General features: G+C 39.0%; 1 protein-coding gene and 1 long non-coding RNA gene across 2 annotated transcripts in view; both read left to right on the plus strand.

The window, feature by feature from the left end:
- Window positions 1-972: 972 nt before the first annotated feature.
- LOC132154327 (uncharacterized) lies at window positions 973-5,818 on the plus strand. Its single transcript, XR_009437152.1, has 2 exons — window positions 973-1,498; window positions 4,379-5,818. It is a non-coding gene; the product is annotated as an uncharacterized LOC132154327 (long non-coding RNA).
- An 8,385-nt stretch (window positions 5,819-14,203) lies between these two features.
- Window positions 14,204-24,914, plus strand: part of LOC132155301 (myosin light chain kinase 2, skeletal/cardiac muscle-like) — an 11,815-nt gene continuing 1,104 nt past the window's right edge. Inside the window, exons 1-10 of the mRNA XM_059564182.1 lie at window positions 14,204-14,965; window positions 15,836-15,923; window positions 16,137-16,593; window positions 17,008-17,264; window positions 18,449-18,554; window positions 19,490-19,583; window positions 21,943-22,052; window positions 22,258-22,399; window positions 22,541-22,611; window positions 22,688-22,816. Of these exons, the coding sequence (XP_059420165.1) occupies window positions 14,453-14,965; window positions 15,836-15,923; window positions 16,137-16,593; window positions 17,008-17,264; window positions 18,449-18,554; window positions 19,490-19,583; window positions 21,943-22,052; window positions 22,258-22,399; window positions 22,541-22,611; window positions 22,688-22,816 (1,967 nt within the window). The 5' untranslated portion in view covers window positions 14,204-14,452. The remainder of the gene's footprint in view (window positions 14,966-15,835; window positions 15,924-16,136; window positions 16,594-17,007; window positions 17,265-18,448; window positions 18,555-19,489; window positions 19,584-21,942; window positions 22,053-22,257; window positions 22,400-22,540; window positions 22,612-22,687; window positions 22,817-24,914) is intronic.

A 24,914-nucleotide genomic window follows, 5' to 3' on the forward strand; every position in this document is an offset into this window, starting at 1 on the left:
ACTGATAGACTTTCAATAGGGGAAATTCAAAGCAGAATCAAAGACTTTGAAGCCTGAATTATGGAGCAAGTTTTAAGTTTTCATCCAAATGAGTCCGTATGGTTTTTGACTGTTAGAACTAGTCACTGGCTTAGTCTGCTTTCAGAAATGGCAATAGATGATTTAACTTAACAGGCTCATGTCTGGCCCACACTGGGCCATCATGGGATTAATGTGGGCAGTTCCATAGTGAAAGCTGATCACAGTGAGCCTGCGGTGAGCCTCGCCTGGGCAAACCCTCACCGTGCCTGTTAAGGTTTGGTGTGGGCTGGCCCTAGCCCACTGTGCCCGCAATAAGCCAGCATGGGCCCCGCAAGGACATGTTTGCTGGGGAGACCAGTAGAAAAAGAAAGAAGTGTATTAGCAGACATAGGCAAAGTGCGCAGATTGTTAGGATTGTGTTGCCTATAGTGTGTGATGTGGGGTTTGCGAGTGGTAGTAATAGTAGGGATATGAAGACGCATAGTAAGAGTTGGTCATAAAATCTGAAACAGAAGTGAAGCAAGGTGTAGAAAAGAAGATAAGACTAACCCGATCCCTTGCCGGAGGCCCTGCACAGTGGAGTTGCACGAGCCGATGGACTTTACACTCTTCAGTCTTCACACGAGGGATGCCATGGTATACTAACTTTTTTTTTTATTATACCCGTTTGACAAAACAGAAATTGAATTCAGCTGAAGACACTTTACCGTTTACCACAAAAAAGTGCTAATCATTGTATGCTTGGTTTGAATCTTAGAAAATGTTTAGCTTCTAATTTCTGCCAATCCATAAATGTGCATTTACTGGTAAAGTTTGATGTCTCTCGCTCTCAAACCTTGGTTCCACGGTGATTAAACATGGTAGAATGCTTCCATCTAGTGGAGGGGTTGTGCTGTGAATGACTACGGACTTACTGTAAGCACATAATGCTAAAAGTGAAAACATTGGAAATCAACTATTCATAATTGTATTGGATCTATTGTTTGTTTTCAAAGAGTGAGCGTGCATTCCAATCCAAATAACAACACAATTGAACAGGTGTCAATGAAAATAAGAGAAGCTTTGTAGATCATACTAATGCATGGTAGAACAATGACATAAAATGGCATTTTGTGTCATAATTTCTAATGACTTGGTCTTTAATTAAATCTGATGACTGCATGTATATATGCAGGATCAGACTGTGTATTTCTAATTTTTTAATTTATCCCAGCTTTTGAACTCTTGTACTATAGCAACAGTTACACTCACTTGCCACCTTCAGCTACTGTTTGTGATTTTACAGTATGAAGCGTTTGTCATAGGAAAGCACCATGCACTATCATGATCCATGCAGACTCATGAATAAATATGAGATATCAACACGCCATCAATGTACTACAGCTGTCACACCTCCATTATCCTCACCTCTATCCACCCTCTGCTCACGTTTCTTGGAATTCTAACCACCCGCCCCCGCAAACAATGGCTGTAGCCTGTTAAAGTCTGGATGTATTCACCATTCACTAATCATAGTCTCAGCTAGGAGGATCCTCATCTACCTCAATTGGAATTGGTTTCATCATCCTGCCTGGAGTGCTTGTAATGATGTCACACCTGAGTTGCTGTTCTTGAGATCCTGAGTTGGAATTCCAACTTGTGGGGGTGTTCCAGTTTAAGGTTTCTGCTGGGAACTCATAATTCCCAACTTCTGAGTACAATTGGATGCACTATTAACCTTTTAGGTACCACACTCGATGCACTAGTGCTTTCACTCTAATGTCATCCTCTTCCTCCCCTGCCGGTCCAACCCAAGTTCAGCAGGAATCCTCAAAGCTCTTCTCCCGTCCTGCCAAGGATTTTCATGCCTTCTCACCACATCTTCTCCTAAAGACACTGTTCCACCATGTCCAAATTTGGCCCCCATTTCAGACTTTAGCAGTAGGAAATTACTTATCATCCATTTTTATTAATATTATTATTTTTTATCAACTATACATTCCGTTAGTTTTAATTTGTAGGTTCTATCAGGCCGTGAATAACAGTGAAAGCTAACACTGTGTTTCTTGATGATATCTCCCTAGGGTAACATGTAAAGCAATGGTCCTAGTACTGAGCCTTGTGGCACTCCATACTGTACTTAAGCTCGAGATGATATCTTGTAATTTACTGCTCTGAACTGATGACAGTCAGATATGTTTAATTTGAACCATGACAATGCAATTCCACTAATGCCAACATAATTTCGTCTTCTACTAAAAAGAATGTTGTGGTTGATTGTGTCAAACGCAGTGCTAAGATCCAGTAGCACTAATCTGCTCATGTGAGAGAACTGGTACAGTGCTTCAGAATACAATTATATGGTGGTAATCAGTTACTACCCAGCAGGGATAGGCAGTATTTCAGATAGGTTTATTTAAATACATATTTGAAATGCAAAATACTTATATATATATACACATTCACCTAAAGGATTATTAGGAACACCATACTAATACTGTGTTTGACCCCCTTTCGTCTTCAGAACTGCCTTAATTCTATGTGGCATTGATTCACCAAGGTGCTGAAAGCATTCTTTAGAAATGTTGGCCCATATTGATAGGATAGCATCTTGCTGTTGATGGAGATTTATGGGATGCACATCCAGGGCACGAAGGTCTCGTTCCACCACATCCCAAAGATGCTTTATTGGGTTGAGATCTGGTGACTGTGGGGGCCATTTTAGTTCAATGAACTCATTGTCATGTTCAAGAAACCAATTTGAAATGATTCAAGTATTGTGACATGGTGCATTATCCTGCTGGAAGTAGCCATCAGAGGATGGGTACATGGTGGTGATATAGGGATGGACATGGTCAGAAACAATGCTCAGGTAGGCCGTGGCTTTTAAACGATGTCCAATTGGCACTAAGGGGCATAAAGTGTGCAAAGAAAACATCCCCCACACCATTACACCACTAGCCTGCACAGTGGTAACAAGGTATGATGGATCCATGTTGTCATTCTGTTTACGCCAAATTCTGACTCTGCCATCTGAATGTCTTAACAGAAATCGAGACTCTTCAGACCAGGCAACATTTTTCCAGTCTTCAACTGTCCAATTTTGGTGAGCTCGTGCAAATTGTAGCCTCTTTTTCCTATTTGTAGTGGAGATGAGTTGTACCCGGTGGGGTCTTGTGGTTTTGTAGCCCATCCATCTCAAGGTTGTGCATGTTGTGGCCTCACAAATGCTTTGCTGCATACCTCGCTTGTAACGAGTGGTTATTTCAGTCAAAGTTGCTCTTCTATCAGCTTGAATCAGTTGGCCCATTCTCCTCTGACCTCTAGCATCAACAAGGCATTTTCGCCCACAGGACTGCCGCATACTGGATGTTTTTCCCTTTTCACACCATTCTTTGTAAATCCTAGAAATGGTTGTGCGTGAAAATCCCAGTAACTGAGCAGATTGTGAAATACTCAGACCGGCCCGTCTGGCACCAACAACCATGCCACGCTCAAAATTGCTTAAATCACCTTTCTTTCCCATTCTGACATTCAGTTTGGAGTTCAGGAGATTTTCTTGACCAGGATCACACCCCTAAATGCAGTGAAGCAACTGCCATGTGATTGGTTGATTAGATAATTGCATTAATGAGAAATTGAACAGGTAGTCCTAATAATCCTTTAGATTGAATTATATATGGAATTATATACATAACAAAAAAGTGTGAAACAACTGAAAATATGTAATATTCTAGGTTCTTCAAAGTAGCCACCTTTTGCTTTGATTACTGCTTTGCACACTCTTGGCATTCTCTTGATGAGCTTCAAGAGGTAGTCACCTGAAATGGTCTTCCAACAGTCTTGAAGGAGTTCCCCGAGAGATGCTTAGCACTTGTTGGCCCTTTTTCCTTCAGTCTGTGGTCCAGCTCACCCCTAAACCATCTCGATTGGGTTCAGGTCCGGTGACTGTGGAGGCCAGGTCATCTGGCGCAGCACCCCATCACTCTCCTTCTTGGTAAAATAGCCCTTGATGCCTTCAGTGTGACTCTACAATTTTCATAGTCTTGAAAATAAAGAAAACTCTTAGAATGAGAAGGTGTGTCCAAACTGTTGGTCTATACTGTATATATATATACATATATATTTAAACCCTTTGAAAAAAAAAAAATGTAATTTGCATTTAAGTAAATGTTTCCACACAGTATTTTGTATTTTTATTTTAAATATATTGTCATGTATTTGTGCACATCTCTGCTACCCAGCTCTGTTCATAGGCAACCTAGGAAGTCAATGTTTTGTTTTTTATGTTTCGCTACAAACTGTTGGCAACACAAAGTGATATAGCTCCTTTAACAGTAGCATTGGCCTCTGAAGTGCAGGGAAACTGGCTGCCTAGTCTAGCATGAGCTCATTGCATAACAGTTGTTAAGAGAGCACAAGGATGGTGAGTGAGAGTGATGAGAGCAGCACATTCAAACAGACGTATCTCCGCACCGGTCACTTCCATTTTGAAGGGAGACAGACGGGTTTGTCTCTTCAGTCCTTCCAGTGGTCACAAAAGGAGGGGACTTGAGAATCCAAAGACATGTGAAACAAAAAGAGGTTGTTTTAAAAGGGAGTTCTGTGCACAGAGTTTCCTATAACAGTCTAGAGAAGACATAAGAAGTAGTCAGTGACAATGGATTACTTCTTCAAAGGCAGATACATTTGCATTATATCTCTTGCAATAATCTGGGACTTACACTCTTACTGGAGGAAATCCAGATCTTCCGCTTTAGCTAGTGAACAAGTAAATGTTGTTTTTAACACTGATGACAAACCATGAAAGCTGGAAAGTGGTATGTAGAACAATTTATAGTTCTATAAAAGAAGCAATAAAAAAAGACACAAAGTGACAAGTGACAACCTGATGCATTTACAGCTGCTTAAGAGAGTCATTATCCGAGTATTCAATCTGACAGCTGTATTGCTACAAATTCAAAGCTTGTTCAAGTTTGCATCTGGTTTGTTCCTTTTAATTAGTTTGTAAACCTGCTTTAAACATTGTGCATCACTTCATGCCTGTTCTGTGATGCACTGAAATTTGACTGATAAACAAGACATTTAAAGACATGTTTAATGCATGCAATTAAAATTGATAAGAACAGATTTTATTATTTGTTGATTTATAATACATTTTTACCACACATTAAACTTTTGTAATGGCTTCAGTGCTATATATAAGCACACCAAGTGTACTAGTGTAGTCATGCCTATGAAAACAATGTAAGCTTTTGGGAGTGCACACTAAAGTGATGTAACACTGCATTTCACTTCATCACACCTGATGAATAATAGTCACAAACCCATTCACCCGTTTGGCAGACAGAGTTGAGCAGCAATGATGTAAAGACATTGTCAGCACCTGATGCAGTGAGTCATGCAGCTTTCAGACTTTACATGTTGACAAATGCCATGTGCTGAGGTTTGATTAGTCTCTCATTTCACGTCACTATGAACTGGAGTCACGTATAATCCAATGATCTTTGATATCTGAGAGTCCATTCATTAGTGCCTTCATATCAAGCACAGTCATCATTGACAAAGTTACTGAGTACTTTCTGTGCCTACTCAAGTCATATTGGAGTTAATTTCTTGAATTTAGCTTACTTTTGTGTATTATATGGATTAGCAGTAACTAGATTAGTGTTTGATTGTTTTCTTTATGATTTGTTCTGAGCTAATTTTGTGGTCCTATTTGGCTTGCCTTCTGAATGCATTTGTATTTTTTTTCTCCACCAAAGTTAGGCTGACCTATGTGCTCTTTGTATCTATTATTAAAGTGTCATGTGATTCAGTGCTGCCACACAGTCTGTATGTTTTCTATCTGCACCTCAGATGAATGAGACGATGAATGATAACCCATATGTTTGTCATGAGGCTGCATTTGAAATAGACTGATGCTCACAACAGATGAACCATCCATAACCAAATCTACATTTACAGAAGCACTGAGTCACAGTTGCAACATTCTACAGTATTTATGGTAAACAAAGGGTGTTTTACATTTAACCAGTTAAAGGTATCTGCAGGTTTTATGATTGCAAATTTAAGAGTATTAAAGACCAGGTAAAGAAAATGTCTAAGGAATAAACTGAACACTATACATGATTTGTTTGGACACAACTTCTCATTCAAAGAGTTTTCTTTATTTTCATGACTATGAAAATTGTAGATTCACACTGAAGGCATCAAAACTATGAATGAGCACATGTGGAATTATATATGTAATTATATACATAACAAAAAAGTGTGAAACAACTGAAAATATGTCATATTCTAGGTTCTTCAAAGTAGCCACCTTTTGCTTTGATTACTGCTTTGCACACTCTTGGCATTCTCTTGATTAGCTTCAAGAGGTAGTCACCGGAAATGGTCTTCCAACAGTCTTGAAGGAGTTCCCCGAGAGATGCTTAGCACTTGTTGGCCCTTTTGCCTTCAGTCTGCGGTCCAGCTCACCCCTAAACCATCTCGATTGGGTTCAGGTCCGGTGACTGTGGAGGCCAGGTCACCTGGCGCAGCACCCCATCACTCTCCTTCTTGGTCAAATAGCCATTGATGCCTTCAGTGTGACTCTACAATTTTCATAGTCATGAAAATAAAGAAAACTCTTTGAATGAGAAGGCGTGTCCAAACTTTTGGTCTGTACTGTATATATATAGCTTGATTAGCTCTGCTTCCAACAACTAGAATATGGAAATACCTTAATAATACCTTCTGATCTCAATGAAAAAAAAAAGAAAAAGTTTTTTCTCTTGTTTTGCGGTGCAAATGTCTAAAGATTCTTAAATCAAGATACATTTACTTGAGAAGCAAAATTACATGTTTTTCTGAGAAATTGATCAAAATGAAGTGTTTATGATTAAAACAGGAACAAATATCTGCCAATGGGCTCAAAAAAATCAACTTAATTCAAAGGGAAAACGTCTTGTTTACGTATGGTAACCCTCGTTCCCTGAAAGAGGGAACGGAGACGCCACGTCAGTGACGACGCAAAATGGGATATCTCTTCGATAGACCAATCCCCCTTCGAGTGTACACTAAACAAGCCAATGCACATTGGCATGCAATTATTGCATCCAGCTGCCGCTGATCACTGCGTGAGTATAAGAAGGCAGCAGGTGCAATATATACCAGGTTTTTGCTGAGAAGGCAAATCGGAGACCCGGCAACTCAGCGGCGGTACAGCAACCATGGCGACGGGATGTGGCGTGTCCGTTCCCTACTTCAGGGGATGACTCCTTCAGGGAACAAGGGTTACCATACGTAACCAAGATGTTCCCTTTCAGTCAGTCACTCGCGACGCCACATCGGTGAACAAGTAGTTCCACTCCCGAAGGAGGTCTCTGGAGCAAATACACATATAGCATCCGTTTAGGTGTATATGGAGAAATTTGAGGTAATTAAAACCCTCTTGGGAAGGCAGAAGTCTGCCGGGGAAACACGGGCACTAAGGCTATACCGTGGACTATACACATAAGAGTACTGCTTAGGTCTCAATATGGAACCCAGCTTTCCATGGTTCTCACGGAACGGGCTCTACACGAATGCTATAGAACCTAGCGAACGTGTTAGGGGTCACCCAGCCCGCAGTTCTACAAATATCTGTCAGCGAGGCACCAACGATGCACACTTCTAGCTGAGTGAGCTCGCAACCTGAATGGGCAGGGCACACTCGAGCCTGATAAGCCAGGGTTATGGCACCCACAATCCAGTGGGCCATCCTCTGCTTAGAGACGGCATTTCCCTTCTGCTGGCCTCCATAACAGACAAAGGGCTGGTCTGAGGTCCTGAAGCTTTGTGTCTGGTCTACATAGCATCTCAATGTTCAGACAGGACAGAGCAATGCCAGGGCTGGGTCTGCCTCCTCCAGGGGCAGCGCTTGCAGGTTCACCACTTGGTCTTTGAAGGATGTAGTGGGAACCTTGGGCACGCAGCCAGGTCGGGGCCTCAGAATTACCTGGGAGTCAGCCGGCCCAAACTCTAGGCATGAATCGTCAAACGAAAATGCATGCAGGTCCCCTACCCTCTTGATGGAGGCCAGTGCAAGCAGGAGCAGAGTTTTCAATGAAAGAAACTTGAGCTCCACTGAATGCAAAGGCTCGAATGGGCCCTGCTGTAGCGATTTAAGCACTAGAGTCAGAACCCAAGAGGGTATAGAGGGGGGCCAGGAAGGATTTAACCTCCTGGCCCCTCTAAGGAACCTGATGATGAGGTCATGCTTACCCAAATACTTCTCATTCACGGGGTCATGGTACACAGCAGTAGCAGCAACCTGGACTTTGAGAGTGGAGGGAGACAGCCTTCGCTCTAACCCTTGCTGCAGAAAGTATAGCACGACCGCAATCTGGCATTTTCGGGGATCTTCTCGGAGAGTAGAACACCACTCGATGAACAGGTTCCACTTCAAGGCGTAAGCGTGTCTCATAGATGGTGCTCTTGCCGAAGTGATGGTGTTCACTACCTCTTGGGGCAGGTCACCTAGAACCTCCGCATCCCGTCCAGGGACCAGACATGGAGTTTCCAAAAGGTCTAGACGCGGGTGCCAAATGGTGCACGAACTTTGCAAAGTGTCTGTGCGAGAAGGCTGACTGGGGGAAACGCATATTTGCGTAGGCCCCGCGGCCAGCTGTGTGCCGTCCCGGGGCCTCTTGCTTTTCCACTCACCGCCAGGTTTGACGGGGGCCAGGATGGGAGTGGCAGCCTGCCCGTGCCCAGCTCTACGGCACCACTCGGATCGCCTCAGTCTGCTTCTGAGCAGCCGAGAACTGCTGGACAAAACTCTTGACTGCGTCGCCGAAGAGGTCAGTCTGGGACACAGGGGCATTGAAAAACCGGACCTTGTCGGTGTCCCTCATGTCTGCCAGACCCAGCCCCGCAAGCCGCATAGGCACCGTCGGTTAGACCCGACGCATGACTACAGGCCCAGGAAGGCAGTACTGGGTCTGCACGCCAGGAGGAGGCAGACTTAGGACACAATTGCCCCGCTACCGTGCGCTCCACCGGCGGGTTTGCCAAATACCTCTTCGCTGCACCGCCATAGAGGGTGTTGAGGGAGGAGGAGCCCATCGGCCGGTTTCTGGCAGTAAAAGGTGCCTTCCACGACTTGGTGAGCTCATCATGCCCAGAGGGTTGGTTCCCTGCGAGGTTTGTCACCACTTTAATCCTCAAACCATAGCTTCCGAGAGCGTGCTGAACTCGTAGTTCACAGCAGACACAGTTAAGCAGAACGATACAAACGCTCGGCTCCGAAGCAAAAGCTGGTATGCATTGCACCTGCTGCCTTCTTATGCTCATGCAGTGATCAGCGGCAGCTGGATGAAATATATATATATATTTGTATTAACAACTTTATGAATTTAAGACTTTCTGCTCAGATTTGAGACCTTTTTAGGCCTTAATTTGTTGACCTGCAGAAACCAGTTAGAAGACACTACGACTTATAGTAACAACAAAGATGTAGACCTTCTGTAGATCTCATGATTTTGTGTTGCATTTTTCAGTTACTCGGCTGCTATGATTAGCTCTCACAAAATCAACAGTCATTGAGTATATCTTCTTCTAGGTCTGTATTTTTGTATTTGTCTGTAGATTGATGTTCATTAATGCATTGAATTATGTAGTTTCATTTGTGGTTGCATCTATTTCAGATTTTGTTGAGATAAAGTTTTAGTAAAGCTTTTAAAATGAAAAATTAATCCAATATGAACTGGAAAGTTGCAGCAATAAATGAACAGACAATATATAATATTCAGAATCATTACATACTGTTTGTAGTGCAATCCAGTTACAAGCCATTTGTGATCCCTACTTTAGCTATTCATCAAATCTCGGGCTTTTGTTCATCAAAATTTTAGATTTGTTTTCTGCTGTAAATAATCCAATCCAAATCTGGACAGTACAAACATACCAAAGTTGTACAAGTTGACATTAGCTATTTTTCACTCCAATGCTTTCCAAAGGATGTGATGGCATGCAAAAGTAGTTCTTATTTTTCTTCAGACATTAATTCTTCCACTACAGAAAGCATACAGAGGTTGTAATTGTACTGTATCCGCATGATCAGAGAGTTACACCATCACTGCTCACAGTTCTTATGTTACAAAGCCTCAATACGCGTCATGTCTCGGACCGTCTCTGGAAAGTTGGCTGGTACTCAGGCAAAATGATACTGAAACTGCAGGCCAGGGGGTCGCAAACCACCCCCAAATGTCCTGGGACAAACTGTTCTGGCTGGACGGAGGGGGTGATCAAGGGTCTACTGCCGAATGGGTGTCCCGATGTCAGGCTGCACTCACTCACACTCTGTGTTTATATGTCCATCTTTGTCCTTCTCTGTAATTTATAAATCAGATCTTATAAACAACATACAAGCTGCTCTTCTCTCTGTCTGTGCATACAACACATTTACTAAACTCTGATGCAAAAGCACATTGTTGTGACAAAAAGATACACCTGTTTTGGAATACATTGGATGCTTTTATTAAAAATATACTGTAAATTGTGTTTTATTGTGTACTTTTTGTTCTACAGTGCATTGAATAAGTGTATAGTCAGTACAATAATGCTAAAGGAATCATTCAACCAAAATTTTTTATTTGCTGAAAATGTGCTCATCCTTAGGCCATCCAAGATGAAGATGAATTTGTTTCTTTATCAGATTTGGAGAAATGTAGCATTGCATCAGTGTGTCAGGAATGGTTGCCATCAGAATGAGGGTCCAAACAGCTGATAAAAACATTAAAAACAAGTAATCCACAGCACTCCAGTCCATCAGTTAACATCTGGAGAAGACAAAAGCTGAAACTAATCCATCATTAAGATGTTTTATTTTTATTTTCTTTTACAATAATCCATAATAACGCTTCCTCTGGTGAAAAAGTCATACTCCTGTTGTCTCTCACATCAAAATCCAGCCACATATTTGTTTAGAGCTGTTTTGGCTTGATCAATGCAAATTTCTCTCCTGATTCAGCCTTAATCATGGATTTGTTTCATCTTTTGTCTTCTCCAGATGTGAATTGATGGACTGGAGTACTTTGGATTATTGTGATGTTTTCTTATAAGCTGTTTGCACTCTCAATCTGATGGCACCCGTTCACTGCAGATGATCCTTTGCTGAGCATGTGATACAGTGCTACAATTTTTCAACTCATCTACATCTTAAATGGCCTGAGGATGAGTAAAAAGACTTTATCATTGATTTTTCTTGATAGATGACATCAGGCACAGAAACAGATATTTGAACCCATGTTTTCTGTGCTTCCATCGTCCTATAACGATTGCTCTCTTGACTGTGTATCTATTTACTCAACTTCAACTTTTCATCTTGCCAAAATAACAATTTGTGCTTGGACCTGATTGGGAACTTCAGTCTGTGCATTAAAAACATTTGTCCCACCTTGTCCAAGAGATGACATATTATGCCTTAATCTAGTTGCATATTCATTATGGCACAACATGTGTTTTTTAGCTTTCCTATCAGCTCATGGACGGTCTGAATGCAGTGTATGTCAGCTTGGGCAGCTGTGCAGCTTCGTTTCAATGTGTTCGTCACTTGCTCAACACAGCACAGTAAAACTTGGCCTAATTCTTAGTACGGCTGTATTACCTCCCATCTATCAAGTTTCATTGTAAAGTAATATAAACTCAAGAGAGCTATTATGCTAGCTCCTGTTTACTCCACAGCCGCACGGTTTTGTTGTCTTGAAATGGTATGGGCCTCCTTCGGCGTTTTGTGTTACTCTGACTCCGATTGTCCAAATTTATACTCTGGCTAAGAGAGCTATGTTTTTCTTGGATATGCTGATGGGCTGACATATCAAATACTTTGCTGTCAGTCAGACTCACACTAGAACAGAGGTGTATGTAGAGGACACACTCTGCATACCCTTACATCAATAATGTCATTTAAATCATGTATACATAATGTATCTTTCATAATTTTAATAAATACAATTATATAAATGAATATGTAGACTGAACTGAAAACTGAAAGAAAATAAAGCCTATTGTTATTATATGTGTTTTCTTACATTATTTCAATGAACCCCCCTCCCCCCATGTGTAGAGTCATTTATAATAATAATAATAATTCAATGGTTGCATGTTCATATTTCCAGGTTCCTATTCAAGGATGCATTCATCTAATAATTTTTATAAAGGAAATGTCTGTTGATGATGGTTTGATTTCTTGAGGTGTCCCTGAACACAATTGTGCTGACTTGTCACAGAGTTTAGTCTTACAACCTGTAATGAACACCATCTACATTTCTACTCTGTCATCTGTTGGTGTCCTGGGACAGGTGATTCACACACTGATATGAATGAGGTCCCACTTTTCACAGCAGCATCAGTGTCAGATGTCCAGTGCCAGAACATTGTAAAAATAAACAACAGAAGTCTGCTTCTCTTGAGACTTGCCAGCAGACTTGTCAATGGCCAATGCACTTTTTTTATGTAAATACGGTGTGTGTTTGTGTGTGTGTGTGTGTGTGTGTGTGTGTGTGTGTGTGTGTGAATGTGTGAATGTGTGAATGTGTATGTATATATAAAGTCAAATGATGCCTATGACTATGAAATGATGACTGCAGTGTTGGAGTAGCGCCTCTAATGCTATTCTGGGAGACGACATCTGGGTTTGCAGCATGCGGATTAAATCTGAGAAATATGTAATTTAAGAGGATATTCGATATCTTTAAAGAACAACATTATGACTGTGAACTCAAATATCATTTATGGTGATCCGAACTAGGTCAAGTTACCTGTATTATAGGGTGGAGGGTGAATTGGGGCTTCATATTTCATCCTCTAAGTTAAAAGTGATCCGTAACTGTCTTATCTGTGACTGAGTGAGCTTTTTTAGAGGACTGTAGAGTGTGAATCAGTCAGAACACTGACATTAACTCTAGTTTCAGTTGAGTGGGGGTCCACAGGCTCCTCTTTTCCAGTAGGAGTGTGCCATCATCTGCCAGGACGTTTGTACATCAGAAGAAACATAATCTTATTTCTTAATAAAAATAAAAACAGCCTCAGATGAGGTTGTTTTGTTTGGGAAAATAACATGGTGATGGTGAAAAGGGGATTTTACCAATCTCTGGTAAAAAAAATAAAAAAAAATAGAGAGATGGGAGGCAAATCTTTGTGATGGAAATAATATGTGGTGAGAGGGAAATATTATGAATGTAATTTTTTTCATTTATCATTTCAATGCTTTTGTGAGAATGGACTACTTGTGCAAGCAAATGCAAATGCTTTGGGTGAGAAAATAAATGTTTTGCGAGAGAATGCATAATTTCTTGGGGAATACATTACTTTTGCAAGAGAGCAAATATTTTGCAAGATAATGCAACATTTTTCAGGGCAACACTATACTTTGGAAAGAGAAAGTGAATGCTTTGTGAGAGAATAAATCTTTTGTCAGAGAACGCAACATTTCTTGGGGGAGCGCGATACTATTGCAAAAGAATTGCAAAAAATATTGAGGGAGCGTAAATGTTTTTCAAAAAGAATAAAGTGTTTTTTTGGGGGGGGCACAATTGTGGGACACGATAATTACAAATGCTTTGTGAGAGAACTCAACATTCTTTTTTACTGGATGACCGCAACACTCTTGTGAGAAAATGCAAATGTTTTGCAAGAGAAGGCAATGTTTTGTAGGGAAAAGCTGTATTTTTGCAAGAGAATGCAACGTTTCTCAGGGGGACACAATAATTTGAGAGAAAACAAAAGCATTTTTCCTCATCTCATTTTAGTTCCATCACCATGTCATCACCCTATTTTCTTCAGTTTCCCCCACCATTTTTTTTAATTGACCTCTTCATATGCTCTTGGCTTCCCCAACTCCTGGCTTCATTCCTTCTGAATTTGAGGCCTTGGAATTCCTGGCAAGTTCTATTAATGTGAAATCTTAAATAGCATGACATCTCTGATCGAACCTCTCAAGTTGAAAGAGAAGTCAGTACTCAAGTTTCTTTCCATTCATTTTCTGAGCAGGCCGTTCTGGAAACTGGGTGTCTCCAGGGCCCCTTTGACACCTGGTAGGGAGGCATCTGACATGGCTTTAGCACTCAAAGTTACTCACATATCACACAGCAATTCCTGAGCCAAACATAGCCCCTCCCTGGGACCTGCTGAAGTAACCCCCCCCCCCCATACCAGTTACATTTACCGAGACCGGCTCATTCCATTCTTAGTCTGATCTCCACTTTGTAAAGGTCCACATAGTGTTCAATGGAGAGGAAGAGATTGATGGATCAATTTGTTTTGGAGGGATTTAAAATGTCTTGTGTTTTTCCAGATTCGGTCTTTTGTGCGTTTTCTACTAAGCTTGTTATTGGATTATCAATGCCTTTTTGAATTCCGAGTTGCATCCTCTGCAGGTGAATCTCCGGTAGTTTGTCCACAAATCTAGTTGGTTTTAGTCAAGACCATGAGTTCTGCTAACTCTAGCACAGGTATTGACCTGCTCCAGGGTAGGATTGATACCTTGAGCAGCAAAATGGACAGGCTTATAAGTATCCAAGAAAAAGTGCTCAGCCGACTCGACGGCATGTCTCAGGACATTGGTGGAATTGAGAAAGATGTTGAAACTCTGAAAGTGGTAAAGGAAGAGATCCATTTTCCTCCTGTTATGCGAACAGGACCGGCCAATGAGATGAAGGAGATGTGCCAAGAAATAAACAGCATCATGTTGGCAGTAAATCAACGCTCAGAGCAGCAAACACAAAAACTGGAGGGAATGGAAAGTCTGGTGATGAGCATTCAGCAAGTGGTCAGCTTTATTGGAGAAAATGTGAAAACCTCCAAAATCATGGATATTTTGTTCAAAGGGCCGGCTTCCCGGAAGACCAAAGCATCTTCGGCCCTCAGGTCCAAGGACAGTAAAATCAAACTGATCAGCAAATGCCAGAGCTCAGATAACAATGAACCTGTCACTATAAAGGTGAGTTAATGATGATCAGTGCTTGATCATCAGAGCATGTACATCCAGGTGAAACAATGCACTGGCATTTTGTGAAGACAATGTAAGAAGCGATGTTATGATTTAAAATGCTCCATTCATTGCATGGAATCTTTCTCAAGTAGAGATAGAAAGTATGGTGCCAATTTGAGGGTCTTCAAAAGCTCGACACTCACTTGGCCAAAACACCAGTCACTAAATTGGTCTTCTTAGTGTCTCCCTTGTGGCGTCATCATGATTTAAATGACTGGAAAGTAGAACATTGGCTTGGAAAAAGGAAATATATGAAGTCAGCTAGAATTATGTGTTGGGTTATAGTTTCACACCCCCAACTGTTTGCCATTCAAAATAGCATGTGTTGTGTTATTTTAGATACCCAAACATCATCCACCAGGCTATGTAAGGGAAAGACTTCAACTGCTGGTGCCACATTAGGGACGCCATGTCATTTATGCATTAATTTCCCTTATTTGTATTTCATATGGCAATCAAATGGAGACCAGCACTTTTATGCCCTAACACTTACCTTCAACTATTCCCAGACTAATTGTGCTTCCTAACAACCCATCCCACTCAAACTTGAGTCTATAACAGTCTTACAAGCTCAAGCATCTTGGATCAAAACAACTCCTTGCTTCATTGTGCTAACTTTATAGGTTTGTGAACCATGCGGTTGTGCATTTTACAAGAATTTTGATGTCACAATTAAAAACCCTGGAATAATTGCACAAATTCACTGCACATATTAAAGTTTTTGAGTTTATTTTGTTGCAGATGAACACAAATACTATTTGCACGTTAACCTAATTCTTTAATTTTCTTTCTTTGCTAAATTTTCTTTTTGCTCTGAAGCTAAGAGATCACAAAGTTAAAGATGGGAAGTTTCATCTGAGCCTCAAAGGCCTCAAAGCACAGAAGAAGAAACCACCTGATTCAAATGGTAAACAAAATTCAATTAATACATGACACTTACATTTAATACCATCCAGACAAAAGGCTTGGGATGACAAACCTAATGACATGTACATGTACTTGATGCAAAAATCTTTTAAATCACATTAACTATTTTGTATTTGTGTGCGTAATCCAAACAATACATTGATATACTTTACATTCACATCTAGTATTTTTCTTTATTATGTTTATATTACAGTAGATACAATCTCTTTGAAGAAGCAGGCACTGTTGCTTGAAGAGGTTCAAAAACTAAATCAAGAAAATGCAGAACGCACTGAAGCATCCCAACATCTGGAAAAATGCATGCAGAAATCAGATGATGGCTTGGTTACTATAGTTCAGCAGGACCTTATCCTGGAGGAAGACAAGCCAGTTGAATCTAAGCAAGAGAAGAGCTCGATAGAAGAGAATGAGGTAGTGCTGGAGCTGAAAGAAGATGAGATGAAAGACGCAGAGCCGAAGATAGAGGAGGTCCAAGCAGGAACAACTAAATTAGTGGAAGAAGAGACTAAGGAGCTGCCACTAAAGACCAAAGACATACTCAAAGATCAGGAGGTAGAGGGAATGAAGGACGAGACAATTAGTGAAGGTCCTTCAGAACCCAGTATTCCTGATACAAAGCCTTCTACACCAATTGAGAACTCAGTGCAAAGGTGAGTTGTGAATCTGATGGGGTTTCCATATCTTGGACAAAATGATCAAAAGTATGTGGACCCTGTCCACTAATTGATGGGTTTGGCTAATTCAATTTCATTAATGACAAACCTCAACTTCACAGCATTCTAGAGAATTGTTTGCTTCCAATTTTGTGGCAGCCCTTTTCTATTCTGGCTTGACTATGACACAAAGTGTTTTCCATATAGAGATGGTTTACCGAGTCAAGAACTTGACTGGCCTAGACAAAGCCTAGACTTGAACCTTTATTGGATACCTTGGTGGTGCATGAAAGGCAAACTATTAGTCAGATCCTATCACCCAATGTCACTGATGCTCTTGTATATAAGATTTGAGCTTTGGCTTTGTTTTGTTTTCTGTCTTCAACCTCTGTTGTGTTTTGGTTGTTTTAGCATTGAGTCTGAGCAGACGGATGAACTGACTACCAGCAGCAAACGACGTGTGACAAAAGAAGATCTGGGTTTGGATGACCACAAAAAGAGCAGGGTTGAGGAGGGAAAAAACCAGAGCGATCAGGAGCCACAGGAAACTGAAGATCTCTGTGGTGTTTTCAAAGCTGATGGTGTCGAAATCAAGTTGGATTTCAGCAAACTGAAGAAAGAGCACTATGAGCATGAAGATGAAGATTACAAGGATCACTTCTTCATTGGTAAGATTCCCAGTGGTTCCTTTGTATGACTGATAAAAGTAATAAGCTACACTGTATTTAGTCTACACTGTATTTAGTCTACATAGTCTACTTTAGACATTCTACTAACTATAAGTAACTTTGCAACTACATGTCAACTAGTTCTCACTAGAATATTAGTAGACTGTTAGGGTTATTAGAATAAGTTGACATGTATTTGCAAAGTTACTTATTGTCTGGACCATGAGTTTTAGGGACCATCAAAATTAAGTGTTAGCAGATATTAAGCAGAAAGTCTACTAATACTCTAGTTTAAATACTGCTATTTTACATGTAGTTGCAAATTTACTTGTAGTTGGTAGAATGCCTAAAGTGAACAAACAAAATTAAATGTAACCAAATAATGGAATATATATATATATATATATATATATTTACTCTCTGGACATTCTCAACCATCTTCATGAATGAGTTCACATGATTTTCTTACCATCCACTCTAGATTTAGTTTTGGGAATTTTTCGGTTTGGAAAGAAATTCATACATAATGGTAATTTATATTTTTGTCTACAAAACGAGAAGCTTCAATTATGTATAAGTCTTTAACTACTCAATCATCAGTTGACCACGTCAATAATCTCAAAATGAGCAAATAGTAACCATATAGAAGGGAAAATTGATGTGATAGCGTAATTCCAAAAAAGTGCTAAGTTCTGCGGGTGATTTACGATGTGCAAATTAACACAGACGCAGCCAGATCATTTCCATAATAACACAATCTACCATGAACAGCGCAAATCAGCGTCCACTATAAGACATGCTTTTTGCAGCATTAAATAATGGCACAAATACCTTTCATTTGACCTGGGCAAATATTAATAAATCGGGATTCATTTAAATATCCCCTCACAGAAATTTTGCGTCTGAAAGGGAAACTCCTACAAATGCATATTTTATAAGGTCAGGCGCAAAGATAACTGTGTCCACACCTTTTCAGCACTAATCCTTTACTGCGCATGAATCCTGTTAGTAAATCTGGCCCTTAGTTGGTTAGTAGTGCTGGTTGACTAAGGGTGTCTTGAAAACTAGTTTAGCAGGTTGTTGAGCATCTCATTTTGGGAAGCTGCTTTCAAAACACAACATATGTATCTAGTCAGCAGGCATGTCAACTTAATCTTTTTGTATCTCCTCCATCTTCTCCACAGATTGCACCCCACCTCCACCAGCACCCTTCAGCCACCGTGTGGTGTCTGCCAAACCCAACCAGATTAACAACTTCTACACTATCAACCGACAGGAGGTTCTCGGAGGGTCTGTGGAAGTATTTTCTTGCATTCTGGAACCGATTGATGAGAACAGAATGTTTTAGAGGCAGTGTAATTTCTGCTAATCCCCTCAAAGGCTAATTGCGTAACCGTACGGTCATAACTTCATAGTCAAGCCAGTTATTTTTACATTGAGATTTCAGGGTATGTGAAACTGTACCTCTGCACCAGATGGAAACTAATGACTAGGTGTTAATCCATCTCTTCAAAGGGAATGTTCTTCTAGTTGTTAATGCAATAGTATCTGAAAAATTATGACAACAGAGTCCCTAATGTCCTTCCTGCTCTGCGCCTCGAAGTCTTTTAAAATGTTGTTTTGTCAGTGGCTCCGAAAAAAGTATTTTGACACTTAAGCCACACTTAGACATGTTTGAATGTCATCGCAGATAACAGAATGTCAGAGTGTCTATATCTGTGCACAAATGCTGCAAGATCTTTTCTCAGAACTAGTGTTTACTTTCCACTTGGTAACACTTTATTTTGATAGTTCACTTTAAACATTCTGCTACATATAAATATCTTTGCAACTACATGTCGACTTGCAGTCATTAGAGTATTAGTAGTCTGTTAGGTTTGGGTTAGTAGAATAATAGGGCGTACTTGAAAAAGTTACTTATATTCAGTCTGTGTGTTTGTGCTGTCTTTATTTAAAGTAAGTGACACTTGGTTTGACATTTTGTTATCTGATGCAATAAAATACATGTTTTGTGTTGCTTACAAATACAAATATATATATATATATATATATATATATATATATATATATATATATATATATATATATATATATATATATATATTTTTTTTTTTTTTTTTTTTTTTTTTTTTTAGTTTTTCTTGTGGGGGGGGGGGTGATTCTCAACGCATTGATTTTTCTAGGTGTCTTAACGGTCACTGATGTCTGCTTTTATCTCCTTGTAGAGGTCGATTCGGTCAGGTGTATAAATGCATTGAAAATTCCTCTGGACTTACTTTGGCTGCAAAGATAATCAAAGCTAGGAGTCAAAAAGAAAAGGTACGAAAAAATAAATAAATAATACAAATCTGCATTTTTTTTCTTTTCACATGAAAGAGAATTAGATTTTAAGTTTGCGCATACATTTTAGACATTTTTATTGTACTTTTGTCATTTTTTTTAATATTTTTTAAAGATTTACCTTTTATTTCAGTTTTTGATTTAATTCAATATTACTTGCTATTTCTCTCTAATTATTTGTGAAATTTACTAGCATTTTCTGAGTAGAAACTGTCAAAGTAAATCTACTCCAATTTTCAATGTATACATATATTATATATATATTACATTTACATTTATTCATTTAGCAGATGCTTTTATCCAAAGCAACTTACAAATGAGGACAGTGGAAGCAATCAAAAACAACAAAAAGAGCAATGATATATAAGTGCTATAACAAGTCTAAGTTAGGTTAACACAGTACACGTAGCATGGGCTTTTAAATAATATAATAAATAAGAATAAAACAGATAGAATAGAAAAAAAAGAATAGAGCAAGCTAGTGTTAGAGGTCTTTACACACACACACACAATTGCATAATAAATTAAAAGAAAATATAATACAAAAAGATTAGAATTTTTTTTTTTTTTTAAGAATAGAATTAGAATATTGAGTGTTAAAGTTAGAGGGTCAAATAAAGACGGAAGAGATGTGTTTTAAGCCGATTCTTGAAGATGGCTAAGGACTCAGCTGCTCGGATTGAGTTGGGGAGGTCATTCCACCAGGAGGGAACATTTAATTTAAAAGTCTGTAAAAGTGACTTTGTGCTTCTTTGGGATGATACAATCAAGCGAAGTTCACTTGCAGAACGCAAGCTTCTAGAGGGCACATAAGTCTGAAGTATTGAATTTAGGTAAATGGGTGCAGAGCCAGTGGTAGTTTTGTAGGCAAACATCAATGCCTTGAATTTTATGCGAGCAGCTATTGGAAGCCAATGCAAATTGATAAACAGAGGTGTGACGTGTATTCTTTTTGGCTCATTAAAATTATAAATAAAACAAGAGCTTGAACAAGGAGTTGTGCAGCATGTTCTGAAAGAAAGGGCTTGATCTTCCTGATGTTGAATAAAGCAAATATGCAGGATCGGACAGTTTTAGCAATGTGGTCTGAGAAAGTCAGCTGATCATCAATCATAACTCCAAGGCTTCTGGCTGTTTTTGAAGGAGTTATGGTTGATGTGCCTAACTTGAGGGTGAAATTGTGATGAAACGATGGGTTTGCTGAAATCACAAGCAGTTCTGTCTTGGCAAGGTTGAGTTGAAGGTGATGGTCCATCATCCAGGAAGAAATGTCTGTTTGACAAGCTGAGATGCGAGTAGCTACCGTCGGATCATCAGGATGGAATGAGAGGTAGAGTTGAGTGTCATAAGCATAACAGTGGTATGAAAAGCCATGTTTCTGAATGACAGAACCTAATAATGCCATGTAGACAGAGAAGAGAAGTGGTCCAAGAACTGAGCCCTGAGGCACCCCAGTAGTTAGATGTTGTGACTTGGACACCTCACCTCTCCAAGATACTTTGAAGGACCTATCTGATAGGTAAGACTCAAACCACTGAAGTGCAGTTCCTGAGATGCCTTTTGCCAGTAGGGTTGATCGGAGGATCTGGTGGTTAACCGTGTCAAAAGCAGCGGACAGATCAAGCAGGATAAGTACTGAAGATTTGGATTCCGCTCTTGCCAGTCTTAGAGCTTCAACAACTGAGAGCAAGGCCGTCTCAGTTGAATTTCCACTTTTGAAGCCAGATTGGTTGCTGTCAAGGAGGTTGTTGTGTGTGAGAAATGTAGAGACTTGGTTGAACACAGCTCGTTCAAGTGTTTTTGCAATGAAAGGAAGAACTGGTCTGTAGTTTTCTAAAAGAGATGGGTTGAGGTTGGGTTTCTTAAGTAGTGGAGTTATATGAGCCTGTCTAAATGATTAGGGAAAAACACCAGTGCGGAGGGATGTGTTAATGATGTGAGTGAGTGCAGGTACAACTGCAGGAGAAATAGGTTGAAGGAGATGAGATGGAATAGGATCAAGCGGACAAGTAGTAGGGTGATTAGAAAGGATGAGTTTTGAGACTTCTGCCTCAGAGAGTGAAGAGAAGGATGTAAATGAGTGTATGTTTACTGGTGATATGATCTTATATATATTCTGTTTTAATTATAATTTTTAGTTTAAGTTTTAGTTTTTTTTTTTTTATTATTCAGTGTTTTACATGCCATTCCTCTATGAAATTTATTAGCAATTTCTGAGTGAACATCGTTGTTTCAAAGTAATTTCCACAAATTCTTTGGTGCATATAAATTGTATTTTACAGGCTCAGTGGATTGCACATAGTGCTCAGTTAATATTTTAATGTGCTTTATCTGAAAGGAGGTGGTGAAGAATGAGATTCAGGTGATGAACCAGCTTAAGCACGCCAACCTGATCCAGCTCTACGCTGCCTACGAGTCTAGGAATGACGTTATCCTTGTACTTGAATAGTGTGTATTTTTTTTTCTCATTTACTGCTTTTAAAAGTTTGTAATGTTGTGACTAAAAGTAGTGATGATACTAACTTGAACCTACTTTAGCTTTGACTTTACCATTGTAATAATAAAAACTGAGTAGCTTAATACTTCTGATGATAACTACAAGTGAGGATTGCAAAGTTAATTAAAGTGATTCTGTGCCGATCTCTCTGAACAGTGTTGATGGAGGTGAACTCTTCGACAGAATCATCGATGAGAACTATAAGCTGACGGAGCTCGAAACAGTGATGTTCATCAGGCAGATCTGTGAAGGCTTGCATTACATACACAAAATGTATATCCTCCATCTGGATCTAAAGGTACAAGCAGAGATCCAGTGTGAAGCAACAATAAAAACACTTTGGTCTGTCATTAGAGGAAAAACGGTTGACATTAGTCTAGTTTTAAAGCAAATAACCACAGTTACCTTCGTAACTCTTGTTGTTTCTTGTGGCCTGCAGCCAGAGAACATTCTGTGTGTCAGCAGACTCACACATAAAGTCAAGATCATCGACTTCGGACTGGCCAGGAAGTAAGTATTCACTGCACTGATGTCTTTGTTCAGAAATGAGAAAGCGTCTGAGTTAAGAGCCGTTGGTTCTCTTCAGGTATCAGCCCAGAGAGAAGTTGCGTGTGAGTTTCGGGACGCCGGAGTTTCTCTCTCCTGAGGTGATCAACTATGATTTTGTGTCGTTCAACACGGACATGTGGAGTCTGGGTGTGATCGTGTACATGCTGTGAGTCACACGAACACTGGAAGATGTTCTAGCAGAACTAAAATTAGCATGTAACAGTATGGTATTTAACAATAACGTTTGATGTTTTTGATGTACACTGTCCTTATTTATTTATTTGAAGTTATAAATAAAACAAAGATTATAGGAGTGTTTTACAAAGAAAATACTTTTCCATTCTTTCTAATTTTCACATTTAATTCAGTGTGACGTTTCTTTGTAATTAGCGATTTGAGTGAAAATCGTTTCAAAATATATCCTACATCATTTTTTTCAGTGTTTATTTACTATTATAGTATTTATTAATATTTTGACTTGGCTTTTAATATTTTCAGCTTTCATTTAAAAATTTTTTTTGGTTATATATTTTGGGTTTATACTTTTTATCATTTGTAAAAAGACACTGACAAGTTTTCAGATTTTGATTTAATTCAGTGTGTTACTTGGCATTTCTTTGCAATTATTTGTAAAATTTGCTACAATTTTTTGAGTGAAAAATTAAAATTATAATTCTGCACTGATGTTTATTAAATTTTTATATCAAAATATCAATTTACATAATTGGCTTAAACATGAAATTTTAATGAAAGTCTAAATTAGTATTTTCTTGCAAAATGTGCACAGTATATATATATATTAGGGGTGTAACGGTACGTGTATTCGTAACGGACCGTTTCGGTACGGTGCACGTGTGTACCGAATGACCGAATGCATTTTTGTTAGTGGAACATATACAGTTTCGTGTTTCCAAACGAACATATTAAGTGGTGGAAGTCTTCGCGTTCAGCGCAAATCCCGCCCTGCAGCCGATTGTAAGGCCGGTGACACACTGGCTGCGTGGCGTGAGCGTGGCGTTTCTGCTGTTTGTCAGTTGCGTGACGGCTGCTTTACGTTTTCTGTGTCTTTACACACCAGAATCGTGCCTGTCGCTGCTGCTACTGTAGGTGACAAAGAGGGAGACCGCCGACAGACCAGGATCTTGTCTTCACGACAACAATACTTCATGTTGAGCATAAATATAAAGCCTACTGACACTGTCAACAGTATTGACGGCAAAATAGACTATGTTTGACAGGTGCAATACGCCAGTGTGTCACCGGCCTACGGTTTTCAAAAGGCATCACGCGATTGTGAACATCACTACAACTAGGAAAAATCTATTGTAATTCAAACGCAGCTCCCGTCGGCATTTAAACAGACCTTTGCTCTTAATTCCGATCGGTCCAACGCAATAACGAAATCTGAGCAGGTCTAAAAACTGAAAGTGCTGATGCTGCACTTTACACTTTGGAAAAGTTATATATATATTTTTTAAGTATGAGCAAGCCTACAAGCTGGGATTGGTAATGCTGCACTGTAATCATAGTTATTTATTTATATTTTTCATTATATTTTATTATATGATATTGGTTTGAGACTGAGAGTATTTTATTTAGTGGAGAACTTTGCAGCAGTATTTTATTTCTTATTCTTTTTTTATTTTATATATATTTTATTAAAAAGTATTTTAAAAAGTGTAAACAAATTGTTAAAAAAAAGTTTATAGTAATAAACAACCTGCAGTTTAATGTTTACATTTCTTTCCCTTACTGTACCGAAAATGAACCGAACCGAGGTACGTACCGAACCGTGATTTTTGCGTACCGTTACACCCCTAATATATATATATATATATTTATTATTATTGTTATATATTTTATTTTCATGTTAATTTTAATTTTAAAGTTAAAAAAGTTATTCAATTATTAGGGTTTTATATTTCATTTTTTTCTTGCCATTTCTTAGTTATTATTTGTTCCATTCACTAGCAGTCTCTGAGGGATGGTTTTTTTTTTTAAAGTAAATCTTACACTTAATTTTTCACTTAGAAAGTGCTAGTACATTTCACAAATAATTACAAAGAAAATTTCAATCAACATAACTAAAAAAAAAAATTATAATAATAATTTCACTTTTATCAGTTTTTTATCCCATGCTGTAGTATTAATTAATACTTTGTTTTTCTTTCATTTTTATATTTTCAGTTTTATGTTAATTTTAGTTTAATTATTAGTAGTATTAATTATATATAAAAAAAAATATTTATATTTTTATTTCAGTT

The sequence above is a fragment of the Carassius carassius genome, chromosome 12 (assembly GCF_963082965.1).
Source record: "Carassius carassius chromosome 12, fCarCar2.1, whole genome shotgun sequence".
NCBI classification, from domain to species: domain Eukaryota; kingdom Metazoa; phylum Chordata; class Actinopteri; order Cypriniformes; family Cyprinidae; genus Carassius; species Carassius carassius.